At 56.6% G+C, this 27,267-nt stretch overlaps 3 protein-coding genes across 5 annotated transcripts in view; 1 reads left to right on the top strand and 2 right to left on the bottom strand.

Moving 5' to 3' along the window:
- Nucleotides 1-11,445, bottom strand: part of CNGB1 (cyclic nucleotide gated channel subunit beta 1) — a 30,178-nt gene extending 18,733 nt beyond the window's left edge. Inside the window, exons 1-14 of the mRNA XM_074550833.1 lie at nt 11,320-11,445; nt 9,025-9,248; nt 8,721-8,778; nt 8,537-8,594; nt 8,298-8,424; nt 8,023-8,065; nt 7,793-7,859; nt 7,591-7,672; nt 7,022-7,058; nt 6,562-6,712; nt 6,384-6,459; nt 5,810-5,846; nt 1,935-2,100; nt 650-1,465 (exon numbers count right to left, since the gene is read on the bottom strand). Of these exons, the coding sequence (XP_074406934.1) occupies nt 650-1,465; nt 1,935-2,100; nt 5,810-5,846; nt 6,384-6,459; nt 6,562-6,712; nt 7,022-7,058; nt 7,591-7,672; nt 7,793-7,859; nt 8,023-8,065; nt 8,298-8,424; nt 8,537-8,594; nt 8,721-8,778; nt 9,025-9,105 (1,799 nt within the window). The 5' untranslated portion in view covers nt 9,106-9,248; nt 11,320-11,445. The remainder of the gene's footprint in view (nt 1-649; nt 1,466-1,934; nt 2,101-5,809; nt 5,847-6,383; nt 6,460-6,561; nt 6,713-7,021; nt 7,059-7,590; nt 7,673-7,792; nt 7,860-8,022; nt 8,066-8,297; nt 8,425-8,536; nt 8,595-8,720; nt 8,779-9,024; nt 9,249-11,319) is intronic.
- Nucleotides 11,446-12,236: 791 nt separating this feature from the next.
- On the bottom strand, nt 12,237-21,154 carry ZNF319 (zinc finger protein 319). Of its 2 annotated transcripts, none has more exons than XM_014269112.3 (2): nt 21,021-21,154; nt 12,237-19,634 (listed from the first exon to the last, which is right to left on the bottom strand). In XM_014269112.3, the coding sequence occupies exon 2, from the start codon at nt 19,261-19,263 to the stop codon at nt 17,602-17,604; it is 1,662 nt and encodes a 553-aa protein (XP_014124587.1). In that variant the 5' UTR covers nt 19,264-19,634; nt 21,021-21,154; the 3' UTR covers nt 12,237-17,601. The 2 variants fall into 2 exon arrangements, with proteins under 2 accessions (XP_014124587.1, XP_005489981.1); XM_005489924.4 differs by having other exon boundaries at nt 21,011-21,151.
- Nucleotides 20,776-25,515, top strand: USB1 (U6 snRNA biogenesis phosphodiesterase 1). 2 transcript variants are annotated; one of them, XM_005489923.3, is made up of 7 exons: nt 21,620-21,858; nt 21,962-22,113; nt 22,251-22,434; nt 22,926-22,979; nt 24,004-24,109; nt 24,743-24,826; nt 25,115-25,515. In XM_005489923.3, the coding sequence occupies exons 1-7, from the start codon at nt 21,749-21,751 to the stop codon at nt 25,217-25,219; spliced, it is 795 nt and encodes a 264-aa protein (XP_005489980.2). In that variant the 5' UTR covers nt 21,620-21,748; the 3' UTR covers nt 25,220-25,515. The 2 variants fall into 2 exon arrangements, 1 of the variants encoding a protein (XP_005489980.2); XR_012582414.1 differs by lacking the exons at nt 21,962-22,113; nt 22,926-22,979; nt 24,004-24,109; nt 24,743-24,826; nt 25,115-25,515 and having other exon boundaries at nt 20,776-21,858; nt 22,118-22,254.
- The last annotated feature ends 1,752 nt before the right edge of the window (nt 25,516-27,267 follow it).

Raw genomic sequence — 27,267 nt, 5'->3', positions numbered from 1 at the left:
TAATCTGAGCAGAAAGATGTCTCCCAATAGCATCGAGACCAAAGTCACCACCTTCCACAAGATTTTCTACAACAGGAAAAAATGTAAAATTGTACCTACTTGTATGAAGCAGCGTCAACACATAATCCTGTCTTTACATTCAGCTCTGTAACACTCAAAACAATCCTGGTTGCCCTGAATTAATGGGCATGGTTCAAACAGCACAGCCCATCTCCGGAGCCGGCAGCTCCCTCCTCCAAAGGCGCAGGAGGGGCTGCGGTTGCCACGGGCGGCCGCGATGGAGACGGAGCCCGAGTCACAGGAGACGCTCCTGTCACCAGGTGCCGCGTCAGCAGCGAGCCCTGGGGCAGCCGGCTGGCCAAAGCATCCCTCCTGCCTGCCATCCCTCTCTCCTGTCATCCCTCTCTCCTGCCATCCCTCTCTCCTACATCCCTTCTGCCTTCCATCCCTCATGCATCCCTCCTGCATGCCATCCCTCCCCAGCACATCCATCCCTGCCCAGCACACCCATCCCTGCCCATCCCGCCACGCTGGGAGCTCTGCTCTGCCATGGCTGTTTCAGCCTCTCCAGCTGGAGAACGCACTTGAAACAAAAGCTGCAATCATGCTCATTTCCAACAAAGCCTTAAAGGCAATGGGAGCCACTCACTCTGCACTCTCCTGCTGCTCCTCCTCTTTATCTTCTTCTTTCTCCTTTTCCTCTTTCTTCTTCTCTTTTTTCTTCTCCTTCTCTTTCTTCTTCTTTTCCTCTTTCTTCTTCACCTCCTCCTTTTTCCTCTTCTCCTCTTTCTTCTTCACCTCCTCCTTCCTCTCCTCTTCCTCTTCCTTTCTGTCCTCCTCTATCTTCCTCTCCTCTTCCTCTTCCTTCCTCTCCTCTTCCTCTTTCTTCCTGTCCACCTCCTCTATCTTCCTCTCCTCTTCCTCATTTTCCCTGTTCTCCTCCTTCTCTTTCTTCCTCTCCTCTTCCTCTTTTTTACGGTCTTCCTCCTCCTGCTTCATCTCCTCCTCCTCTTGCTTTCTCTCCTCTTCCTCATTTTTCCTGTTCTCTTCCTCTTTCTTCCTCTCCTCTTCCTCTTTTTTCCTCTCCTCCTCCTCCTCTTGCTTCAACTCCTCTTCCTCTTTTTTCCTCTCCTCCTCCTCCTCTTGCTTCAACTCCTCCTCCTCTTGCTTCCTCTCTTCTTCCTCCTCTTTCCTGTCCTCCTCCTCTTGCTTCACCTCCTCTTCTTTCCTCTCCTCCTCCTCCTCTTGCTTCCCCTCCTCTTCTTTCCTCTCCTCTTGCTTCACCTCCTCTTCTTTCCTCTCCTCCTCCTCTTGCTTCATCGCCTCTACCTCTTTTTTCCTCTCCTCCTCTTCTTCTTTCTTCCTTTCCTCTTCCTCTTTCTTCCTCTCTTCCTCCTCCTCTTTCTTCTCCTCCTCCTCCTTTTCCTCATCCCCCTTGGCAGTGTTTGGGGAGCACAAACAGGTTCTGGAAAGGAGAAGCTCATGAGTTGAAGCCCCCCAGCTCTGAACACACTGCCGAGCACTTGGGCACACCCAGCAGGGTTTCTATGGCAGAAACAAGGGTGAATTGTACAGAGACAATTTCCATTTCTGAATGGCATTGCAGCTGCATGCAGGACTGCTGGAACAAGGTCCAAAGCCTCTTACCCTGGGGCCAGATTCTACTCACAGCAGCCCAAGCAGAGCCTCCCTCACCTGTCCTCTGCAGGGCACTTGTGAGCATTGCTCCCATGGCTCTGCACTAACAAAAAATGAGACACCAAGAGAAAAAATATTTGATCAAGCACCTTTTGGATCCTGCTGGAGAATCCCCCCTTTTTGGAAACACACTTTGGCTGCCAGCACCAGCCCTTGCAAGGATGGATGCCCAGGGACAGGCTTGTCCCCTCCCGTGGCCACCACCTGGTCCATCAACAGCCTCTCCCTTCCCCTACCTGGTCTCTTCTTCCTGAGGCTCCTCCTGTATGGTGGGAAGGGAATGAGCATCTGCCTGCAGCTCAGCCTGGTGAGCCCAGGCTGTCATCTCTTCATTCATCTTGCCATCCTCCATCTCTTCCATGATGAGATGGGTTTCCTCCTGCTCCCCAGGGGCTGCATGAACTGAAACAGGAATGGGGAGAGAGAGGTGATGAAGGGACGGGGACAGCAGCAGGTTCTCCAGAGGCCAGGGCAGGTCCCAGGTTTGCTCCTTCTTGGTTTCCAGGAAGACCTTCCTTGGAAGACCTTCTTGGTCCTCCAGGTTTGCTCAGTGGGGCAGTGCTGGAGCAGCTCTCAGCCTGCCCAGAGCTGCGCAGCCCTGCTGCCCCTGTGTGGAGTTTCTCAGTTCAGTCCAAGAAAGAACAGAGACAATTTCTCCCAGGCTGAGCCTGGGAATTGTAGAGGAAAAGAATGAAAACAATTATTATCTGTCTTTCTGTAACCACTGTTTATAGTTATGGTTCTCCACCGTGTGCTGTTCATAGTGCACCAACAGAGAGATGTGAGATGTTTCTGCTTTTAGACCAATCAAGGATCACCTTAGTGAGTCACATTATAAAAGACTCACAACTTTCATTAAAGGGGCCTTCTGATCCACCTGAAGACTGAAGTCTCTCTTTCTGTCTCTGATTCAACAGCCTCACCCCTGAGATGGGCTGCACAGGTGCCTTGGGCCCCTTTGCAAAAGGAAGAAGAAAATTCCTCATTTTCTGCCAAGCACAGCCAAAAACCCACAAAAGTCTTGAGCAACCTGGTCTAGTGGGAAATGTCCCTGCCCACAGAAAGGGGGGTGGTTCAGCTTTAAGGGCCCTGCCAACCCAAAGCATGCTGCGGTTCTGTGAAAGCCACAATCCTCTGCACACATATGAGTGCTGGCTGCCCTGCACATGCAGGCCCATCTCCAGGCCATGTTTCCACCCTCCTTGCAATCTGGAAGAGCCCAAAGCCTTTTCCCCTTTGTGAATTTCTGTCCCAGCACAGCCCAATGGGGGCCCTGTGTCTGCAAGGCCCAACCCAGAGCTCACATCACAGCACTTGAGCACCATGTCTTGCCTGTTCTGAGCACCCTCCCAGGCAAGGAACATCCCACAGCACTTCCCAGCACCTCTGGGGCAAAACCCCCAGCAGGTTACTGGGTTTAGGCAGCTGCAGAGTGAGGAGTCTGAGCCATGAGGAGCCCTCTCCATGTCCCAGGGGTACCCATCCTGCCAGGTCAGGCTCACACCAGAGAAACAGGAGGAGGAAGCACATCCGCTCGCTGGAAAACCAGTTTATTTTGAGGTCTGCCTGACAGCAAAACTTACATATCCACAGCAAAGCTAATAGGAAACGTGCAAACTGAACTACAGAAAGGCAGGAAACCCGTGCAGTGTCATATCTGTGGCTTGTTTACCCACCCCATGGTGTCCACAATGCCTTCAGCCTATTCCCTCTGGATCTCCATTAATTAAAACATGGGGCAGCAATCAGGGAAATGGCTTCTAAAGCACACCATGGCTTTTGGATACATTATATGAAAATGTGGTAAATACTAAAACTGTGTCCTGGTACAAGCAAGATTCATTTTAAACGCAGGGATGGATCTCAAGGGGTCTCCAGGCTCACAACTCATTGTTAGAGTTGCCTGGATGATCCTAAAGAGATGCAACAGTGGGAGATCTCAACCTGGCCTGTCAAAACATCAGGGGGCTTATTCAAAATATGGAAAAAGGCTTTGTACCAGGGTCTGCAAGGACAAGGGGCAACAGTTTTAAACTGAAAGGAGGACATTCATATTGGACATAAGGAAGGAATAGTGTACTGTGGCTGGCCCATCCTGGAAGTGTTCAAGGCCAGGTTGGACAGGGCCTGCAGCAACCTTGTCTAATGGACAGGGAAGCTGGACCAGATCATCTTCAAAGGTCACTCACAACCCAAACCAGTCTGCTGCTCCAAGGTCTGTATCCAAAACCTGGGGTGTAGGGGCTCCCACCCCCCATGCCTGCCTGCAGCCTCTGGGCTGGAGACAGCCCCTGGAACCCCCTCCCTGCTGGGACATTCCTGCTGCTGCAGGTAGTGCTGAAGCTCTCAGCTTCAGGAGGGAGCAGCCATAGCTGGGGGTAAGGAGAGTTTGGGGTAAGTTCTCTCAGAAGAAAAGCCTGGGCAAATATGTTTAACCATTAACTCCAACCTATTCACCTGGAGATTAACCTCACCCTCCTGATTTGCTGCTGCAAATCAGAGCCCTTTCCACTTGCTGGGAGGAAACACTCAGTTATGGAAGAAAAGCAACAAGGACATGACAAGAGCTTCAAGAGGTTTATAACATTACACCCCAGAGGCAGAAGTTGACTCAAAGAAGCCTGGAGATTTCAGCTGGGGGTCTTGGGGTGAATATTGTTGTGAGATGTTGTGGGGGCATTGAGAGGGCCAGGAGTGCTGGGAGACTGCAGCAAGAGGCTTTCTGCCTCTGAGGTGTCCTGAGTGATGCTTTTCTACCATCCTGTAAATTATAGCTCCCATCTCACAGACGCCATCCTGCAAAAGCAGCAGCTCCAATTCCCAGAGCAAAGAGGGAGCCAAGTGGGGCAGCCCTGGGGCTGGGTCCCTGTGCCAGCCTTGGGTCCCCACTGCCCCAGCTAGGAAGGAGCTGGACACCATTTGCAGATTCCCCTTTGCTTTTCCTCCCCAGCTGTGCTTTCTCCTCAGGCTGGTCTCTTTGGGGTGTGGGAAGGGCTGGTTTTGCCACGGTCTTCGTTTTCCGTTTGTTTCAGAGGCGCTAAGCCCCTTTGCCCCCTGAAACAAAAGGAGAAGGAAAACATTAATGAGCGTGCTGGCAGGCTGCTGCCAGGGCAGATCTCCTGCTTGACTCAATAATTCCCTTCCTTGGGCAGGTTAAGGCACCTGGAGATGCCTGGAGATGCACCAAAGCCAGCTGGCACCAGGGCTGTGTTAACCCAGCACACCCAGCAGCATCCCTGGCTCTGCCTCTTCCCGAGCTCCATGGCAGCACACAGGGCTCCAGTTTGTGCAAACACATGGAGAAATGCCTTCCCCCAGGATTTCCCTCTCTCAGGTTCTGCCAAGGGGCTGTTGGCCTGTGGGAGCAAGTTCCCAGCATATCCACTGGGGTGCGCATTTTCCATGTGCCTCATCTGTCCCTGCTGCCATCAGCAGCTCCCACAGTCCAACCAGCCACTCCTTTCAAGGGACAGCGCTTGCACAGGGGTGTGTAACCCTGCCCAGACCATCCACAGGGGCAACTGTGGCTCTGCATTTTGTCCAGCATCCCTAAAGTGGCTGCAGTGAGGAGCCAAGCCCCCCATGCCTGCAGAGCTGGTGCTTGGTGCCCTCCACAGGCACAGAGCAGCGTGAACCCTGCAGGTTTTCCCACAACCATGCAGATTCCATTCCATCTAAACCCAGCATTTTGTTTTGCTGGGGTTCCTTCATAGACATCTCACACCAGGCTTGGCAAACACCCAAGGAGAGAAAGAAAGCAGCAGGTTTGAATTCCCTTGTAATTCTTTGATCAAATCCCTCTAGCTCCAGCACAGCTCAGGACAGACCTTGATTTCAGCACTAAATCCCAGGACCTGAGGGTGTGGGATGCTGCACCAGGACACTCCCTCAGCCTGAGTTTTACCAAGCCCACAACACAGCTCAGCAACAGCTCCCTCTTCTCAAGTGTCAACAACCTCCCTTGGCTTCCCTGGGGGGTTTCTGGGGCTCCTGAGGTGGCACCCAGGGCAGACCAGGTAATAAAGATGCCAGTGATCCCTCTTCCCAGGAACCCAAGCCAATAACGAGCTTGGCAGTCAAACCATCATGGAGAAATGGAGCCATCACTTACTTTGTTCCACAGAACTCGAGGTTGCGGTGGCCACTCCCTGTCAAGAGGAGAAGGAAACCATGAGACACTGCTCTTTTTCAGTAACCCTTAATTTTTACCCTCAATGCCCCATTTTCAGTACAGGTAGCCCTTTCACTCTAAATACCCCATTTTTGTGCCAAGCTGGATGGTTTGGCCATGGGCACGAGCATCCTGCTCAGGAGCACATAAATGAGTTTGCCTGGGGGCAAGAGAAGGAAAGGAGAGCTCTGTAAAGATGCTGCTGCTATTCCTTAGAGCTGGGACCACACCTGCATGAGATGCCAGAGCCTGGACACCAGCCAGGGCTGCACAGAAAGGCAAGGGAACAGTAAAGAAAGCACATGCTGTGGGATCTCCTGCTGCACAGAAGCCTAACACTGGCCTATATCAGCTAAGCAGGTGATGGGGACTTGTTCTCTTGACAGAACTGGGTGACAGCCCAAAGCACAGCAGGTCCCAGCACTGACCTAGTGACATCTGCAGGGCAGGGGACGCCTTGCTGCTCAGGGGTATGGCGTTCCTGTGCTCTTTCCCTGTCCCTCAGTCAGCCTACCTGTGTGTCCTGCTTCTCCCTGGTCACCGGCTGTGGCATCATCTTCTCCAGCCCCTGGACAAACCAGCTGAACATCCTGCAGACAAGAAACCCCTGCTAGAACAGGCAGCCAGAGCCTTTCTCTGGCATCAGCCATCCCTGTGGCCCCAGAGCCTGGCAGAAGGTGCCCCGTGGTTACCTGGTGCCATCCATAGCCATGGGCTGAGGGCTCAGGGCAGCACCTGGCTCCGGCCGGGCCTGGGCCGCCGCTGCCTTCGCTGCCGCTGGGGCACTCGGAACACCTGCAGCGCTGGGTTTCGACTTCGCCTGGGTTTTAGTCCCTTCTGTGCCTGCTCAGGTTTATTGGAAAGAAGGAGGATTGGCAATGGAGCTGTCATAAATCGTTGGGAAGTGGAGCAAGCCAGGAAGGGTCGCCCTGTCCCGCAGAGGGACAGGCCTCAGGGGCTCCCCTGGCAGCCTGCCTGGGCGAGGACATGGGCACATGGGGACACAGGCTGTGTGGGGCTGTGCAGGGATGGCAGGACCTGTGTCCCCACCCCTGGGACCCGTGTCCCCACCCCTCCTGGCACAGAGGGAATCCCGGCCATGGAGACGAGGGCAGCCCACCCCGGCCAGGCCCAGCAGATCAGATCACTCACCTTCCACCGTGCCTTCACTCTTCTCCTTCGGCTCTGTCTGCAGAGGGACAGAGGGATGGATGGATGCGGCAAAGCACTGCCCACAGCCTCAGGAGGTTTATAACAGGTGGACATGTCCCCAGTGGAAGAGGACCTTCATGCTCAGCCCCTCATGCTCACCCCCACACGCTCATCCCCTCATGCTCATCCTTCATGCTCAGCCCCACATGCTAAGCCCCTCATGCTCATCCGCACATGTTCATCCCCACATGCTCAGCCCCACATGTTCATCCCCTCATGCTCAGCCCCACACACCACCCTCTCTGGTTTCAGTCCCACTGCCCTGACAACAAGCAGTTAACCCAGACACCAGCGCTGCTGACCCCAGTCCCAAAGGAAGGGTCCTCCCTGCATCAGGGTGGAGGAAAGCTGGGACAGCACCCAGAGGTCTCTTTTTGCTCTGCAGAATTCCCTTGGGTTTTCCTGCCTAAGGTCCCAGCTGGCCTGTGCAGAGGATGGAGACAGGGAGCTCGCCCCATTCTCCTCTCTGCCCGGTAGCCCTCGCTCCTCCTGAGCTCGGCAGCGCTCACCTCCGGCTTTTTCATCCCCTCTGGCTGCGGCAGAATCCTCTCGAAGCCCTGTGAGAGCCAGCTGAGCACCCGCTGTCCTGCCCTGCAGGGAGAGCGCCGCGCTTGGGGAGCTCATCCTGGTCCCTCCTGCCCTCCTGCATCCCCCAGCTCATCGTTCGCCCTCCTGCCCTCCCGCATCCCCCCATCCCGGCCGGGCACCCACCACTGCTCCGGGGCGCTCTCCAGCTCCCCCTCGGACGCGTCGTCCTCGGCATCGAAGGGAGTTATCTCTGCAAGGAGAGCGCTGCTGTGGGCATGGGGAATTGCACTGCTGGCAGCTCCAGGTGTCCCCATCAGCCAGCACAAGGGGACAATAGTGCCGGTGTCACCAGCCGGGGAGTGGGATGGGGAGTCCCAGGATGCTGCACACTACAAACTCCCAGCTCTCCTTACCCAGACCATCGTCGTCCTCATCCCCAATGACCTGGACCTCTGTCTGAAAATCCAAACATATTTTCTGAAAACCCAACAGCCCAAGATAGGGATCACCCCTCTGAGTGGGGAGGGAAACCTGCCCTTTCCCCAGGGATGGATGAAGGTAGAAACCCATGCAGGGCAGGTTTAGTGCTCACAGTGAGCACGAGGAGAGTGATAAGAAGAGAAAAAGAAAAGGTAAAAAGAGGCAGAAGCTCCAACCTACAAAATAATTTTCCAGATCTGTCTCCTACCTCATCAGCAACGTCGATGCTTGTCTCGAAGCTCTTCCCGAGTGTCTGCAGCCCTGGGGCTGGGGCTGGCTGGGGAATCACCTTCTCAAGCCCATGGGAGAGCCAGGAGAGGACACTGCTCCCCACACTGCCAGGGAAAGGGATGAGTCAAGCTGGGAATGCCATCCAAGGCATCCAGCCCCCAACAAAGAGCAAAATTCCAAGCAAATCATGCTGCACAAAGGGTGCAGGAGCCGTACCTGTCAAACACAGAACTCGAGTCCTCAGAAGCCACAAAGGTCACTTTCTTTTCTGTTTCTTCAATAGCAGCAGGGGAAAATAAGACAAGCTCCTGTCAGCACTCTGGCAGCCCCAGGAGGCCAGGCAGGAGTGGACAGGAGGGTAAAGGAGCACTGATGTGCAGCCTGAGCCTGCAGGGCTTACCCTCTGTGCGTGCCCGCTCAGCAGCATCTGTGGGGCCAGCGGCCTTTGCTGTCGGTGCCTTCAGGACAAAAGGCAGGAGATGTCAGAGAATGAGGCACAGGGGACATCGTCCCTGTTCAAAGGTGCTGCAAACCCCGGGGACTCCCCGTGCCCCTGCTGCTCCCAGCAGCTCAGAGCAGGAATGCATCCCGGCCCCCTTCCCTGCTGGGGATGCTGCAGTGCTGGGGATGGCTGCAGAGGCACCAGGCACCTCTCACCAGGCTCATGGTGTCCCCATCACCCCCCAGGCTGGCTCCCTGCTCACCTTGGCTGGCTGCACAGGGCTCTCCTCCGCCACGTGGGGCACCGGGGGCTGGGGCACCACCCGGTCAATCCAGCCCATCATCCCGCTGGCTGCGGGCACTGCCTGGGCTCTCCAGCTGGCAGAGCCCAGCACAGGGTGCACAGTGCCCAGGAAACACCAGCTGCTCACTGGGCTGGCTCCTGGGCAGCCCAAGAAGGTCCTTGGTGTCCTTCTGTCTCCAGGTCCTGCTTGGGAAACATGGCACTGCAGCACAGCCAGAGCAAACCTAGCTCAACCCTCATCCCTCACTGCTACTGTGAGCAAAATAAACACTCTGTTTTATTCTTGCTTTTCCTGAAGGTAGCTCCTCAGTTAGATGTTTTATTTTCACACCTGTCTTCATCAGGAAGCCATTGCAGATAGATGACAGAAGCTGTGATGCTCTGCTCTACTCTCCCCATCATTTTTCATTTGAGGGAAGCTGAACAGTAATTTGAACAGATTTTTTTTTATGAGGAAGTTCATGTTCCAACACACAAATCCCCTCTTTCTGCCCCTACAAAACAACCCTGCTCAGCCACATCCCAGGGCCATGGTGGCTGCTGGGGCAGGTCCCTGCTGGGGGCTCTGGCAAGGGCAGCAAAGGCACCCAGCACTGGCTGCTGTGATGGTGATAGGGCAGGGAAAAGTGAGAATTTGCAGAGCTGTCCAAGCTCTGGCTGCTTGGTCTTTTTGGGTCCCTTCATTCCCTTTGTGAAGCAGCTCCAGGCTGGGATACAACACCAGTGAGCCAAGTGACACTGCACATTTGCTGTTACTTGCTGTTGCCCCTCTGAAGGGCTGTGTTCTGCCCAAAATGCCCCTCTAGAGATACCCCACTCTGCCCAAAATGAAGGGCTCAGAGCACCTCAGACAGCCCCAGGTGATACCTGTGAAGGGCAAAAGGAAGCAGAGCCCTGAGCTCCTTCCAGCCTGGCCAGGAAACTGCACAGGGGTTTCAATCCCAGTCCCACATGCAGCAGGAAGAGGCTGGGAGCTGCTCAGCACTGGGCTCTGAATTAACCCCTCATGCAGCTTTCAGGCATGCAGGATATCCTCACCTCCCCTGAGATGGCTCACTGGGGGCTCTCCAAAGCCAAACTCTAGGCTGGGGTTTGCAGGAAGGGTGATGTGTGATGTGCCCTCAGCCCTTTGCTTGCCTGCACCTCCATGCACTCTCCCCACAGCTGGGCAGACTGGCTGTAAAACACCTCCTGAGGCCTGACAGCCAGAAATCAATTTAATTACCTTGTATCTCTCACTGGGTACAAGGGATTAAGGAGCTGTGAATGCCCAGGGAACAGCGAGGAAAAGCTTCCAGTGCCTGCAGCAGAGGCATTTCCACCCATGCTTTGCCACTCTCACAGATCCCAAAGAAGCCCAGGGTCCATGTACACAACTGAGCCCCAACAATCCTGGAGAAAGCCCCCTGAGGCTGCAGCGAGCCCCCCTTGTCAGCCAAGGGCTCATCCTCCCTCACCCTGAGCTTGTGCAGCTGTTAAAGCCTGGACCATATCCCTGACCCTGGTCTGGGAAAGAAAGTGGAGGGCAGAGGCTGCTCCTCTGGCAGATCTGAACAAGAAATGGGCAGAAACATTTGTGGGTTCCCACAAAACTGGCTGCTAAAAGAAACAGGAATAAGTAGGCAGGATTTGCCTTCAGTGACTTGAAAGAGTTGGCAGCCTCATGCACCTGCTGCATTGCAGGCACCCAGCGGTGCCACCACCTGTTGTGGCAGCTCCTTTTGCCAGCCAGCGAAGGGCCTTGGTCTCATTTCCAAGAGCAAGAAGGGCACAGACCCACAGCCCCATTTGGAGCAGGGAGCACCGTGGCCTTTCCTCCCCCCAGCAGCTGATCAAACCTCCATCCACACCACCCAGCCGTCTCAGCATCCCTCCCCATGGACCAGCACAGCTCCTCCCCGGCTGTTTCGGATCCCCCAACCCCCTGTGATGGCAGAGGCGGCCCTGCAGAGCCTCCCTCACCTCCCTGGCTGGCACTTACCCCCGCGAGCTCAGCACTGCCTCCCTGGGCAGCCACCCTGGCACGGAGGGAGCTCCCCTGGCCACTGCAGCTCGCCACTGCTCCCCCAGCCACCCCGATCGGCTCAGGGCTCTGGGGGATTAGCCCCGTGCTGCCTGCAAATGGGATTACTCAGCTGTCCTGAGTGGCTTCCAGCAGCCTGCCTGCCTTTGGTGCAGGGTGCTGCAAAAAAACCCCCTAAAATCAAACAGGTTTGAGCAGCCTCAAAATCCCAAAGGTACCCCAGGCACTCACCAGCAGCGCTGTGGGGAAGGCAGGCGTCTCACCCATGGGCAGGGGCTGCAGGGATGTGCAGAGGAGCAGCACTGGAGCTGCTGAAGCCCCGTGGGGTGACACAAGGTGATGTGCCCAGGGTGCTCCACCCACAGCTCTGCCCCAGCTCCTGAGCAACCACAGCAAATCTGCGCTGGGCTGGGCTAAGCCTCCCCTTGCTGAGCCTGCCAATTGTGCTTGATCCGTTTACCTCCAGCCCTGCACGACTGCCAGCCTTTCCCACTGCCCCTAATCTTGGCCACAATGACACCCTGGAATCCAGCATGGCTTCTGTGGCCCATGTCCAGCCTGTTGCTGCATGCCCAGAGCTCCCTGACTGCTTCCTCCTTCCCTGGCTCCATGGGTGTCTCCATCCCAGTGGGCAACAAGTACCCATCGTGCCTGGCCCCAGAGCTCTGTAGCAGGCTCCTCTCCTGCTATCACAGGATGGGGGATGCAAAACAAACCCTTAGGAAAAGCCTGAAGAGTGGAATGTGGGGCTGGGATCCCAGAGCACAACATGCAGCAGTTTCTGCCCCCTGAACAGCTGCTCCCTTCTGGCAGGAAGAGACTCCTGCCTGCTCCTGCCCTGAAGCTCCCAGGGAGGAGTTTTGCCCTGGGGAGGGATTATTCCAATTCTAGCAAGGGCAAAACCACTCAGAATACTGTGCTTGTGTTTGTCTTCAGCCCCTGGGAGCCTGCTCATACCCTGCCTGTACCCTGCTCATACCTTTCATCTTCTGGTTACCAGGAAGGTGAACCATCAATTCTACTTCAAAAAGTTCAGGGGAAAGAAAGAAAACATGAAAAAAAAAAACCCCAAGCAGAGCGAGACAGATGAGGAGGCAGTGCTTGGCACATGGCCTCCACTCCAGAAACCTCACACACCCACAGGAAGGTATAAATAACTATAAATTTATTAGTAAAGCAAAACCATTTGACACTCACACAGAAGAGCGGGATGTGTTATTACAATATATATACACACATACATGGAGTATCATCTTAGAAACACATGGAGAGCAGTGTTAAAGGCACTGCAAGCCACACAAACCTCAGCAACCTTGGCTGTGACTCCTGACAGCCCTGGGAACTCTGCTGGAGTCGTGAGCACAGGTTAGGAGGTGCCCAGGAGTCTCCCTGACCATGAAGTCCCTCAGATCCACGCTTGGAGGCACTCAGAAACAAGCCCACGGTCCAGCTGCCACCTGTGCTCCTGCTCTCCCCACTGAGCATCCCAGGCACGCTGTGAGAGCAGCATCTTCACATCCACAGAGTGCCAGGGGTGGCTGCCAGGAGATGCTGGGGAGGAAGCTGGGGAGAGCTGGGTGCTCACCCAGCCTGGGGGCAGCTGCAGCCCCAAACCTCACTGGCCTGTCCTTACTGAATCTCAGATTTCACCTGCATGCACAGGAACCTTCCCACAGCTGAAACCATCACCCAATGGAGAAAGAGTCCAACTCTGAAGTATAACAAGAGAGTTTTGCCTATTCTGTAATGGTCAGGCTTCAGCTGCAGCCTAGAATGATGGTAAATACCCAAGGAAGTGCAGAAAGTGTTCTCCTCCCTTCTCTTCTCCCTGCAAGGGCAGGCTTGAGTGCCCAGAGATGGTCCCAAAACTCTGTCAGAGGATGCTTTCCCCTTTGTCCCCTAGTCCAGCACATGGGCCCTGAGACCAGAGCATGAACATCTTCCCACCCAGACTGCAGAGATGGCATCTGCTCACCAGAGAGCTGGCACAGCCACCTGAGCATCCCATGGTCCCAGGGGTGTCCCTGCCACAGCTAACTCAGCTCAGCTGCCTGCTTGATGCACACAGCTGCTCCACAGCACTGCCAGGGGAACCAACTGCACTGAGCCCACCCCAGTGCCAGGACACCTCCCAGGAATGTCTGACAGTCCTTCACTGACCTAATCCCCAGCCTTGGAGATGGAAATGGCAGCTCCCAACCCAGTCCCCATTTCCTGCAGCTCTGCTCTGGCTCTTGGTCCTGGCTTGGATTCATTTGTCAGAGCATGGGCAGCATCCCATGCCAAGCTGCCAGGTCACAGGCACTGCCCATGCCCAGTGAAATGCATGGCCTGCTGTGGGCAAGGAGCAGCAAGACTCAGGTCCTAAACACCTGATCTCACCATCAGTGGTTGGGTATCACCAGGATCCAGCCTCAGGCTGGGAAAAGAATTTGGGGCTGGGGAGAGCACAGGGAGGTGGGAAGGAAGGAACAGACTTCACAATCAGCGTGGAAGAAGGAATGAAAAACAAAGCACTGCTTACAAATAAAGAACTGAACAAAGAAAAGAAGCTGAGAATGTCCTTTAAAAGTATAAACTGTGGAAGGGAAGGGGCTGAGACAGCTAAAGGCATCCTGTTGGCAGGGTCAAGTGAAGATCAGTAGAAGCCCTGGTTACAGACTGCCTTTTCCTGAACCCAGGAAGCCAGAGGAACAGCAGCCCTAGAGAGCAGGACTTATGTCCTGGAGAACACCCACACAACCTCTGCCCAACCTAACCCTCCTCTCCACCTGCTCAGCCTGCCTGCCAAGGAGAACCATCCTCTGGGAGGAACCCCCTACCCAGCCCCTCAGCATCCTCACTGGGCTGCAACCATGCCCCGAACTGCCTCATGCACTTGCCACAGGGCTGATGGCACAGCAGCTCCAGCACAGGAGCTCTCTGGGGTGCTGCAGGGCCGTGAGGAATGCAAGAGGCCAAGCAGAGGCTGGAGCCTGAAAGTTGCTTGAAATAAACACCAGAAGTGAAGTGCAACAGGTACAGAGTACAGACATGGTTCACTCCCCAGCGGGCTTTGGCCCCAGCTGCTCTTTGGTTCGAAAAGGAAACACCAGCAGTGAGCAGAGCCCTGAGTGTGATGCCCCAGGGACAGCAGCCCCCAGGCCAGCCTGTGCCTCCCCACACAGCAGCACAGTGCTGCTCCTGTGCCTCCTGCTGCTTCCACCTCCTCCCACCTCACTGGCCACAACCTGACCTAAAGGCACAGCAATGGAGATGGAGCTGCTCCCCCCACCCCTGCAGGCAACACTGCTGCTTCCAGCTGGAAAATGCTCCTATAAAAATATACCCAAAGCTCTCTGTGGCCACTCAGTGCCCACCCCACCCACAAGCTCCAGCTGCATGTTCTCTATGGGCTTCAGCTGGGTTTGGGCTCCTGCAGGGCAGCAAATGAAACAAGAGACTGAATCACCATGGACTCACAGCCAGCCTAATAATGATGTTCTAATCCTGATCCATGATGTTTTTGAACCTGGAGGCACCTATTGACCAGCTGATGACCTGGACCTGGGCTCACCCCTGCCAAACTCCACACAGCATCCCCTCTCTGGCCTGGGGTCCCAGGCACACAGCCCAGATAAGTCTCTCTGCCCAGGGCACTGCTTGGCCACTGACACATCCCAGGCAGAGCCTCACTGGGATACCCAGGGCCTTCCCAGCTGCTCAGCAGAAGAGAAACACCCCCAACAGTCCCAGTGTCCAGCTGCACAAGGGGACAGCACCTGGCAGCCCCATGGCTCTGCACAGTGTGGAGCTGTGTCTGGGCTCAGCACCACCCTCCTCTGCCCCAGGTGCCAGGCAGTCACCCAGGCAGTCACCCAGGCTCCTGGGGAGGAACAGAGCAGGGCACAGCCAGCTGATCCAGCTGATGATTTCTCCAAACCCTCCTCTGCTGCTCTACAAAGAAACAGCAGAGCCACAACAGCCCATGGAGGCTGCAGCTGACTTTATCTCACAATCCCCTCCTGGCAAAGCTGAGCCTCTCTGCAAGCTCTGAGCCCTGGGCACTGATCCTGGCTGCCAGTGACCACTGAACCCCTGGCAGCTGTGCTGGCAAAGAGCAGAGGAGCCATGGCCCAAGGCAGGAACGGAGCAAGGGTTCAGGAAGGTGCCACAGCCCTCATCTGGTCCCACATTTGCAGCCTCCATCACCACCAAGCCCTTCTGCAAAGACAGGATTAGCCTTCCTTTGTTTGGACTCTCTTTTACTCCTACAGTAAAGCATACACTGAACTTACTACATATTAAACAGCAAAAACCAGTTACCTAGAACTAAAGAGCTCTTTAAAAATCCAAGTTACCACATCTCTTTTGTTTTTTTAAAGATTCAGTATGACATCAAGTTAAACTATACAGTATTTTTAATGAATTTTAACAAACTGCTTTTATAAAAAAAAAAGGTAAAACAAAAAAAAAGAAGAGGAAAAAGAAACACAGATGGAAAACTTGGTAGGAAGTTCTACATCTTTGAGGCAGCACAAAGTAAGATAACCAGCATGGGTCCCTCTTCCTTGGGCAGCAGAGAGCACAGTCTGTTTTAATCACCTTTAAGTTGCACATGAAGAAGACTCAGCCCCAGGGTCTACCCTGTCACTTCCCTCTCCCAGCCCCTCAAAATGCACCCTGTTCCCCCACACTGTGCTGGAAATGGAAAACTAAAGCCTTTCTCCACCTTTCAGACAAGTGTCCCCCAACAGGGATGCAGGCCCAGTCCTGCAAGGCTAATCTGTCTACACTTGCCATGGACAACAGCCATAACCTCGTCCTTGTGCAGCACATGGGCAACACCCTGGCTGCTCACTGCAACCTCACAGCAGCACCAGCCAACAGCAGAGATGGGCTGAGGCTGGCAGGGACCTCTGAAGACTCCCAGGTCCAACTCCTTGCTTGGACTGGTCAGCTACAGCAGGTTGTTCAGGACCACGTCCAGCCAGGGCCTGAATATCTCCACAGATGGACACTCAATATCTCCAAAGATGGAGGGGGAAGGCTGGGGGACAACCTAGTAGGCACATCTTCAACCTCCAAGGCATCTAACTGACGTGTAATGGATCTCCTGGACATGAGAAGCCTGCAAATTCCTGCAGATGAAAACACCTGAGGCTGCATCAACCTTGCTAGGGGAGATTTATTTTGAAGTGATGTTTACAAGAAGTGTGCAAAACCTGAAGAATACAGACGAGGTAAAGAAAGGGCAAAGGGGTAAAACAGGACTCCTGCAAGAGGGGAAAAAATAGACTTCTCCTTTACCCACTGCTAACTTTGCTTTCCCTATGGAGCTGAGCCTGCAGGCCATAAAGGATTCTCCTGACTCACTCACTCTGGTGTGGGTTATGCTGGCCATGGCACCACCTCTGCAGCTGTAGGTTATTGTAGTGTTCATCTCACCCCTTAGTGTTGGAGCTGTGACAGCCATTGCCTGACCCTGCTGGAGGTACCACAGTCAGCCCAAGGGGTGCCCAGGGGGCTGGAGGCAAGGGAGGAGAGGGGAAGTGCCTTGGGATCAGCTCTGGAATGGCAGGCTTTTGGTTGGGAGCAGGGAATGAATGCTGTAACAGAACCATGGAACTTTAGGGCTGGAAGGACCTTTGGAGATTATCTAGTCCAACCCCCCTGCTAAGTTAGGGTCACCTAAAGCAGGTTACACAGAAATATGTCCAGGTGGGTTCTGAATGTCTCCAGAGAGGGAGAATCCAAGACTCCTCCCAGGCAGACTGTCCCAGTGCTCCTTGCCATGCTTTCTGGGGGCAGCTTCCTACAGCTCCCTGTGCAGCTGCCAGGGACAGGGGGCAGGCAGGCTCACCCAGACCCCTGCAGAGTGTGACAGCCAGCCACTGCAAAAGCAGCAATGCCAAAGTGCTTTTTGGAGCTGTGGAGCCCCATGGCTTTTCCCTTTCAACACTCTAGAAGGAGGGAGAGCAGGGGAGGTTGGGGCAGTCAATGAACACTAATGATCTGAAAGGATGCCCTCAACTGAGCCTGGACCAAGTTGGGAGACCCCAGCAGCAGAAACCTGCCATCTCTATGCCAAGCAGCACTCCTTGGGAGAAGGGAGGGCTGGCTCTGCCTTGCTTCTAAACCCTCTCCAGAAGGAGAGTCACCCAATCCTCCCCACCAACCCTGCCAGGCAGGACAGGGGAAAAAGGCTGCACACAAAGAGCTGGTGCCTGCAACAGACAGCTGAGCTCCCAGGACTGGAACTGCAGGTACAGCACGAACTACAGTCCAGGGAACACCAGGCATCTACAGGCACAGCTTCCTCCCTCCACCTCCCTCCTTTCCTTTCCACCCCTTTGAGAGGTCCACGTCGTCTGTTGCTACTTCCATACAGGCGGCATATCTGAGGCCAGAGGAAAGTTTACCTGCCCGCACACTGTACCCCCCCTTTCCCCCACACTCCCTGGAGGCTGGAGAGGGAAGGCTGAGGCTCAGGAGCGTCCCATGCAAGCTGAAAGCCACGGCGGGGCGGGAGGCTCACGGCAAGCAGGCGGCCACCTGGTAGGCACCCTCGGCCGTGTGCTGCACGCTGTGCTCCTGCAGCAGGCCCAGGTCCAGGAACCTCTCCCCGCACCACATGCACTTGTACTGCTGCTCGCGGGCGTGCACGCTGTGGTGCTTGTTGAGGTGCTCGCGCTGCTTGAAGGCCTTCTCGCAGGAGGAGCACTTGTAGGGCTTCTCGCCCGTGTGCACGCGCCGGTGCCGCTGCAGGTCCGACGCGTACTTGAACCGCTTCTCGCAGTCGGGGCACTTGAGGGGCTTCTCGCGGGCCGGGTCGCAGCGGTGCTGCACGAACTCCGAGGAGGAGAAGAAACGTCTCTCGCAGAGCGTGCACTTGAGCGGCTTCTCTGCGCAGTGGGCCAGCTGGTGCTTCTGCAGAGCCGAGGCCCGCTTGTAGGACTTGTTGCACACCGCGCACTTGAAGGGCCGCTCCGCGTTCTGCACGCACTTGTGCCGCAGCAGTTCCGAGGACTGGTTGAAGCCTTTCTGGCACACGTTGCACTTGAAGAGGTTCTCTATGCCGTGCACGTGCTGGTGGTACACCAGGTGCGAGGGCTGCACGAAGCCCTTCTCGCACAGGTTGCACTTGAAGCGCTCCTCGGCCTTGTGCGTGCGGCGGTGGCGCATGAGCGCGTACTGCTGCTTGAAGCTCATCTGGCACAGGTCGCACTTGAAGGGCCGCTCCTCGCTGTGCGTGCGCTCGTGCTGCCGCAGGTCCGAGGGGCGCTTGAAGGCCTTCTGGCACTCCCCGCAGCGGAAGGGCCGCTCCCCGCTGGGCGTGCAGGGGTGCTGCAGCAGCTCCGAGGACTCCTTGAAGTGCAGCTCGCAGACGTTGCACTTGAAGAGGTGCTCCCCCGAGTGCGCGTACATGTGGCGCACCAGGTGGGAGCGGTGCTTGAAGGTCTTCTCGCACACCGTGCACTTGTAGGGCCGCTCGGAGCTGTGCGTCCGTTTGTGGTGCACCAGGTGGGAGGACTGGCTGAAGCTCTTGTCGCACAGCGTGCACTTGTACGGCTTCTCGCCCGTGTGGATGCGCTCGTGCCGGGACAGCTCCGAGAGGTGCTTGAAGGTTTTCTGACAGATGGAGCAGCTGTAGGGCTTCTCCGAGGGGTCGAGAGGCTGTGGATGCTCCACCTCGGGAGGCTTGTAGGTCTTCTCACAGATGGAGCACTTCATGGCATTGCCGTTGTGGACGTTGTGGTGCTGCGCCAGCGAGGTCAGGAGGGAGAAACCCATCTTGCAAACCCCGCACACGAAGGGCTTCTGCTCCACCTGGATGCACTGGTGCTCGAGGAGGTCGGTGGCCTGGTGGAAGATCTTCAGGCACTGGGTACACTGGAAAGAGCGGTCATGGCTTGGCAAGCACTGGTGCTCGTGGGGGTTGGAGAGGTGGGCGAGGTCATGGCCACACACACCACACTTGTGGGACGGCTCTCCAGCCTGGATGGGGGCGTGCTGGTGGTGCTGCAGTCCAGGGTCTGGCTGGAGCAGGATGCCGTACACGGCACAGCCCAGGGGGTTGTCAGCAGTGCTGGGAGGGATGGAGTGCTCTGGGAGGGCGGCTGCCCCAGCGTGGTGCTGCTGCGGTGGCGGCGGCTGCTGTGGTTGCTGCTGCTGCTGCTGCCAGCTTTCTGACATGCTTGGGGAAAAAAATGGGATTTTAGCAGTGATAGCTTCAGCTTCCCGAGTGAAAGGGTTCAAGTAAAAGCAAGACACAAAGATTCTGAGATCCTGATTCCCTGTAAATGATCCCCTCAAGTTGAGACCAGAAAATCCAGCCCACAGCCAGGATCCTGGGAAGAAAAGTGGTGAAAGGACTCCAGAGCCTCCTCCTTAGACCAGCATACGTTCTTTATGGACTGATTTGGTCTGGCTTTTCCTTCTTTTGGACAAAGGAACAGGAGGCAGAGGCAAGTGCCTTGAAGAGGAGAGGAGGATCTTCTCGGTGCTAGCTGCGACGTGCTCACACTTGCGAGGGGCACAGGAATCAACCCAGGGAGCAGCTCTCTCTGCAAGAAAGAAGACAGCTCATGTCAGGTGTTAGAAGAAACCTGGACAATTCTCCATCAACCTTCCCCCATGGCTCTCTAAGAAAACTCTCCTGCATCCCTGAAAAACTACCAGGAAGCCAGTGGAACCAGAGCTCTACTTGCTGCTGTGAAAAGGGCCTGGGACAAGGAGTTCTCAGCCTGGAAAGGGCTGGCTCAGCTTGGACACAGTTTGGGTGTTGTACTCTCACGAGAGGCAGCACAACTGCCCAGGGCCTGCTCAGCTCAGCCCTGAGTGGTCACTGGATCTCCAGCACTGCTGTGGCACTGTCCCAGAACATTGATCTCTCTGCACAGGCTATGCACCAAACACTGCAATCAAGAAGCTACTGGATAAGATTTTACACATCTGAACAAGATTCCACCCCAGCTGAAACAGCTCTGTGAAACGGTTCTGCTCCTCCTGCAGCCTGGACATCGAGCCCATTACCCAAGGGATGCATTCAAAGCATTTCCCCCTCTCTGGGCCGCGCTTGTAGAATGGAAGTGCCAGGGAGCTCAGGAGAATATTTGCCCTCAGTGTTATCCTATCCTCAGACACAGGGATCACTCTGTGAAGATAAAAGTAGAGTTAAAGCAGTGGCTTAGCTGAACCTCCTACCAAACCATGTAATAAAATTACACTGAAGCTAACCAACCTATGCCAGAGCTGCAGCCTGGCCTTGCTACAGAGCATCATCAGGCTCACTGAAAAGTGAGATGTCCAATAAAACCTGGCACCAGCTTAGAAAAGAATAAGACCCAGCAGCGAGCAGCAGATAGCAGCAGTGTCAACACACCTCAAGAGAGAAGAAGGTGCAAGCCCTGGTGAGCAGCAGCCACCAACACTCCTGAGCCTTGAGAGCATCCCCATGTCTGCATCAAAACATCTGCCCTCAGGGTAAGGAAATCCTTGGTCTACCACAAGAATATTTTCTATGTTTAAAACTATGCAATAAAGACCACCAGAGAATCCCACTCCTCAGCATCCCCAACTCCACTGGCACTCAGTTGAGACTGGGTTGAGCCCCACAGCTCAGGTTGGGCTCTGACTGTGGGGACACTTCATTATTTTGTGCTCCAGCAGTTTGGGGCAGTAAAGCCCCCAGAGGCACCATCGCAGCCCTGCCGGCACGCAGGATGCTCTCCTTCTCCTACAGAGCTCACCTTGACGGAGCGAGGGCTCGCAGCGCCGGTACCTGCACCGTGCTCGGCGGGACACCAAACTTCAGCCCAGCCCGGGCGCCACCTTCCCCCGCACACACCGCGAACCGGAGCAGGACGAACCCAGCGGCGGCGCATCCCGGGCTAACGGGGAGGGTTAGCCTGTGCCCCTCGCAGGGGAGAGCGATACCAACCTTGGCTTACCGAGGGCTCTGCGCGGGGGCCCGCGTCGGCGCCAGCTCCAGCCTAACTCATCCCTCCGTGGGAGGTGGGAAGCGACAACCATTTAGGGAGCGCGGTCGGGAGCGCAGAGGTACTTTCAAACTGGCGAGGCGGCCTGCTCGGCATGGCCCGGCTGCTCCCGCCGGGCCCGGGCCGCCTCAGGGCCGCGGGGCGCGGGGGCGGCCGGGGAGCTCGCAGGCCACCAGCAGCCGCCGCCGCCGCAGCCCGCGGCCAGGCCCGGCCCGCCGCTCGCCGCTCCCCATCGGGCGGCCCCGCTGGCAGCGCGGGGACGGTGCCCCGAGGCCTTCACCGCCGCCGCGCCGGGAGGCCCCGCGCTGGGTCGGGTGTAGGGGGTCGCTGCCGCCCGGGGCCGCCCCCGCCCCGGCGAGGCGCACACAAAGGGCGGCGGCGGCGGCCGGGCCGATCACCTACGGCGGGAGGAGGCCTCGCCGGCGGCAGGGCCGCGGCCTGCGCGCTGCGCCCGAGCCCCGCGCTGGCGTGGAGGCGGGAGCCGGGAGGGAAGAGGGGAGGGAGGGAAGGGAGCGAGCGGCGCGCGGGAGCGCAGCGGAGCGAGCGGAGCGGGCCGGGCCGGGGCGGCCGCGGCGGCGGCGGAGGAGGCGGGGCGGGCGCGGCGGGTGCTGCCCCCTGCCGGGCCGCGCCGGCAACTGCGCTGCCAGCGGGGAGCGGGCCGTGGCGGCGGGGCCGCGGCCATGAGCGCCGCGCTGGTGGGCTACAGCAGCTCCGAGGAGGAGCAGGAGCACGAGCAGGAGCAGGAAGGGGGGAGCCGGGGCGGCGGCGCGCAGGGGCCCCCCGGGGCCAGGTGGGTGCGGTGGGGTGGCGGCAGCGGGAGCGCGCGGGAGGCGGCGGGAGCGCGCGGCCTTCCTCCTCCTCTTCCTCGTTCTCACCCCGCTCCGGTCCCGCAGCGCCGGCCGCCCTCGCCTGCCCGTGCCCGCCGGCCTGCCCGGAGACCCGGACCCGGATGAGGCCGTGAGCGATGACAGCTCCCGGCACGGCGGCCGCGTGCGAGGCTTCCCCCACGAGCGGGGCAACTGGGCCACGCACGTCTACCTGCCCTGTAGGTACCGGCACCGGGATTGGGATGGACCGGGACAGGGATCGAGCTGGGTCCGGGAGGATGGCGGGACGGAGCTCAGCCGCTGCCCCCCGGTCCCGGCGGGGATGCGCGGCCCCTCTGACGGCGCTGCCCCGCAGACACTGCCCAGGAGGAGTTCCTGGAGCTGCTGGAGCTGCTCGTGTCCCACGCCCGCACCTTCGTGCCGTCGCTGGCTGCCATGGAGGAGTTCCACGTGAGCCTCTCGCAGTGCGTGGTGCTGCGCTACCACTGGATCGAGCCCTTCGTCCGCTGCCTCCGGGAGCGCCTGGCCGCCTTCCACAGGTGGGTTTGGCAGAGCCCCGGCGGGGCGCTCCGCACACCCTCCCCTGCCCTCGGGACCCGTGCTTTGCCAGCATCCACGCCCTACGGTGTCCCGGGGCTGGTGCTGGCAGCACATTAAAGCCCTGGGGATTTTTCCTCAGTGCCTCGGGATCTGGCACCAGACACGTCAGGTTTTGGCTTTCCAGGATCAGGCCAGAGCTGTGCCATCCTCTAAACCATGGGTGGTTTTGTTGTTTACATCTGGCTCAGGCACTGGCTAAGCATCACCTGCTTCAGGGTTTCTGTCACTGTGCAGGCTTTGGAGGGCTGAAAACAGGAGGGGAATTAATTAATTTGAGCCCCAAGAGGTTCTGGTTGCACCAATTTGGTCCAATTGCAGCATATATTTGCCTGTATCTTTCCATCACTTGGTAACAATCCTGGCCCCTCATCATCTTGTCCTTTTTTATTTTTTTTTCTGTGCAGCTGAAAGAGGATCTTTCTTATTTCAGGTTCTTCTGCGTGGCTGACCAAGTGAAGGTTTACACCAACCAGAACAAAACCAGGTGAGTGCACAGTGGAGCAGCCTGCCTGCCCCAGGAGAAGTCTGAGCAAGGTGCTGGGTGGATGGGACGTGTCACCCTGCCTGTCCCACGGTTGGGCTGTGTGACAACACAGTATGTGATCACCTCCGGATCATCTCCAGACATTTCACACCTTTCCCCAGCCATCTGTACAAATTTTTGGCTTTGGCACTGATTCTCTGCAAGCTTTTGGTCTCATTAGCTGGTGTGCACAGCCTGGGGCGAGCAGAGTGGGACCACCTCTTTTGGCAGCAGTGCCAGTCGTGAAATTGTAGTGCAGGTCTTCCAAGAGCTGGAGAGAAATAGCTGAGATGGTGCTAATTCTCCTGGGCGTCAGCTCAGAAGCCTGATTCCAACGGAATGCAATTAAGTTTTTTTTGAATGTCAAAGCAAAGGTGATTAAAATTGCAGAAAGTTGCTGAATCTGGTGGGAAAGGCAGCCCAAGATAGTCATGGGTAGGAAAAAGTGGATGTGGAACCTGAGTGACACTTGAATCTTCTGCTTCCCTCTTTGAAGGGAAGAAATGATGACTCTCAATGACTCTAGAAAGTGTCATCCCAACAGTCCTGGAGGAGGTGCTGACTTCTTTGTCACATCTCTCCAGCCTGGTACTTCCCATTCCCTGCTTCCTCTCACATTACAAAGCCTCTCCAGCCACTTCCACTTTTTTAATGCAGCTCCTTCATGGGCACAACACTCTGCTGAAATTCCCACCCAGTGCATCCTTTGCCTAGAAAACTGATTTTCATGTCCCAAAATGTACTAGGTTAATCTAGTAAATCTACATGGTTTATCATTCAGCCCTGCTTCTCCCTGCTACCACATCTTCTGTTTTTCTTCAGAATACAATCAGCATCCCTGGATGCTTAAACCTGGCATTCCTCAGATTTCCCTGTGTTAGGGAGTAGGGAACCTGCCTGGTAGGAATGAAGGGCTGTGTATTCTTAGAGTTGTGCTTTCTGCAGCATGAAACAGTGCTTGCAGTCTCTCCTTGCCTTTCTTTAGGACCTTCATTGGCTTGGAGGTCTCTGCTGGGCATTTCCAGCTGCTGGAGCTGGTCTCGGAGGTGGATGGCGTTCTAGAGGAATTTGACCTTCCCACATTCTACAAGGTGAGGCGTTCCTGCTTGCTTCCCTGCCAGTCTGGACATGCTGGCTGGTTCCCTGTGAGATGTTCACTCAAATAAACAGGAGCCAGTTGCAGTGGCTGCCCTGCTGTGCCCATTCTATCCTAGGACAACCCTAGGGTTGGAATGGGCACTATCATTGTGTCTTTGCCTTGGGCAGCTTTCTTGGGCATTAGTCCAGCCTTTTTGCTTAATACTAGCTTTGGGAACAGGTTTGAGATTTTGAAGGGCCAGAGCCCAGTTTGTCTGTGTCTGGAGCTGAGCAGGGAGCTCATGTGGATTACTCAGCAGTGACACATGTACCTGCTCCAAAACCAGTGCTGAGAGATTCTCCCACAGCTGCAGAGTTGAGCACAGGGAGGCTGGGAACCAGCAGCCTTGCCCATGGAGTCCAAAGGGGCTGGGGTGGGAAGGCCAGGACTCCTCTTGCCTCCAGCACTGTCCATAGCAGCTCTGCAGCTGGTGAGTTGGCAGAGGGGACTCCCAGCTTTGGGATCCTCCAGCCTCTGTGAGCCCAGGCAGGGCAGCAGCATCATGCCAGCCCTCCCACTGGCTCTGTGCATTCACCAAAGCCTCCTTTAGCCCTCACATTCTTACCCCTGTTTGTTTTGCCTTCAGGACCCATCGTTCCACATCAGCCTGGCCTGGTGCGTGGGGGACCTGGCTGGCAGGCTGGAAGGGCAGTGTCTGCGGGAGCTCCAGGTGTGTCCCCACAGACGTGGGGTGGTGTGGAGGGCAGGGGGAGGGCAGAGCTGGACTGCAGCCACATCTCCCTGCCAGGGGGGCAGAGTGGGACATTCTCTTCAACCAAGCAGGACAAACTTCAGTGGGGTGAAAGATGAGAAGCTTTAGGGGGGAGTGTGAGTTAAATCTGTGAGTTAAATCAGCTGCAAATGGCTTTATCTGTGACTTCCTTCAGACAGAGAGCTGCCGACTCCATCCTTCGGCAGATCCACCCCACTGGTACTGACTCCTGCCTCTGTTTTCCAGGACATTGTGGATGGGTTCGAGGAGTCAGAATTCCTGCTGCGTATCCAATGGGAGCAAATCCGCTGCAAGTCAGGGAACAAGTACTTCTCCTTCCCCCTGAGGTAGGGCAGGTGGGGCTGTGCCTTTTGGAGCCCCGAAGAGCCTGACACTGGAACAAGGCTGCAGTCTGGCACGGCTCTGTGTGCCGTGGGCTGTCACGCACCTCTGCGCTCTTCTTGCCTGCTCAGCGTCTCTGCGGCGTTGGTGGCCTCAAGTTGGCCACTTCCAGTTTGAGCTGCTGGCTGAAGAAAAGTGTGCTTGTAGCAGATTTCATCCTCACTGCTGGATGTGCTGCAGTCAGCACTGGCGGTTCCAGACATCCCACGGTCGCTAGTTTTGCTGATTTTTTTAAAAGAAGAAAAAAAATCTTCAAAAGTCATAGATGCCTTATGGGAAGGAGGAAGAAGGTAGCGTGGGAAGCTGCTACTAAAGGGAGAGTGTCTCACACAGTGGGAAGTAGCACTGCCAGATTGTTGTGGGGAGGCTCTGGGCATGTTTTGAGTAGCAAGAGGGAAGGACATGGAGCTGGATCCTCTTCCCTGAGTGTTTTTCTGCTGTAAGCCAGCTCGGACAAGCTCCTGAGTCATGTTGTGTCCCTCTCCCTGCTGCTGCTGTCTCTGTAGAGACATTTCAGTGTCTGATCCTTTTGCCAAAGAACAAGAGCTGCTGCCAGGTGTGGGTGAGTCCTGGAAGGGACAGTGTCAGTGTTTGCCTGGGCTGGGAGGGCAGTGCCCACAGGTGAGTCAAAGGGTGGCAGCTCCTGCCCAGGCTCCACACTGTGTGATCAGCACCCCAGGTGGATGATGACCCAGGGGATCGCAGGCTGGACATTGTCCCTTGGGAGAAACTCCTTTTTATCCTTTTGTCCCTGTGGGTTGGTCAGTTGCAACTTCTCAGGTACTTGGAACAGGATGCTGATGTGATGCCCTGAATCTTTTACTCCACGTCTGTCCAAGACTTCTGAACAGTAAAAATCTGTTTCCTCATATCATAAAATTGTGTCTGTGGTGTGTTTCAGCAGTTTCCTTTTAGACACGCACAACTCCTGCAAGGTTTCATGTGAGGCCACTTCTGTAAGTGCTCCTGTGAGCCCCGTGCTGCCTGTTCTGGCACAGAGAGTGGCTTTGTCTGTGGGAGCATCTCCAGACAGTCGGGATTTGTGTCCCTGGGAGCATCGCAGCCAGTTGCCGCTGCCAGCAGCCTTTTGAAGTGCTTAACAAAAAAATCTGTTAAGTCTTTAGCCAGTTAGTTTCCGGGATGGGGATCTGCAAGATAAGTTTCTTTTGGGGCAAAGAAAAACAAACAGAGATATATTTAGCCTCTGGGGACTTCAGTGAAACCGGTTTCTCCCAGGTTAATGCTCAACCACCGGCCCCAGCCGGGCCTGGCACTGCCCCCGGTTGTGTAACACCGGGTGTCAGAGACCCCCGGGACAGGGCACGGTGGCTGTGGGGGCAAAGTCGGGGATGTGGCGGCTGCCGGCAGGGCCGGGTGCGAGGGACTCTGCCTGGTGCGGGGGTTTCTGTCCGGATGTGAGGGGCTGTGCCCGGTGCGGTGGTCTCTGCCCCGTGAGGGTGTCTCTGTCCAGTGCGGGGGGTCTGCCCGGTGCGGGGGGTCTGCCCGGTTCAGGGGCCTCTGCCCGGTGCGGGGTCTCTGCCGCGTTCGGGTGTCTCTCCCCGGTTCGGGGGTCTCTCCCCGGTTCGGGGGGCTCTCCCCGGTTCGGAGTCTCTCCCCGGTGCGGGGTCTCTGCCCCGTTCGGGGGTCTCTCCCCGGTTCGGGGTCTCTGCCCGGTTCGGGGGGCTCTCCCCGGTTCGGAGTCTCTCCCCGGTGCGGGGTCTCTGCCCCGTTCGGGGGTCTCTCCCCGGTGCGGGGTCTCTGCCCCGTTCGGGGGTCTCTCCCCGGTTCGGGGTCTCTGCCCGGTTCGGGGGGCTCTCCCCGGTGCGGAGTCTCTCCCCGGTGCGAGGTCTCTCCCCGGTTCGGGGTCTCTGCCCCGTTCGGGGGGGTCTCTCCCCGGTTCGGGGGGCTCTCCCCGGTTCGGGGTCTATGCCCGGTTCGGGGGTCTCCCCGCGGCCCCGCCGCTCACACACGTGCGGGGGGGCGGCCCCGCCTCCCCG

The sequence above is a fragment of the Zonotrichia albicollis genome, chromosome 13, assembly GCF_047830755.1.
Source record: "Zonotrichia albicollis isolate bZonAlb1 chromosome 13, bZonAlb1.hap1, whole genome shotgun sequence".
Lineage (NCBI taxonomy): Eukaryota > Metazoa > Chordata > Aves > Passeriformes > Passerellidae > Zonotrichia > Zonotrichia albicollis.
This window is presented reverse-complemented; position numbering and strand designations above follow the sequence as displayed.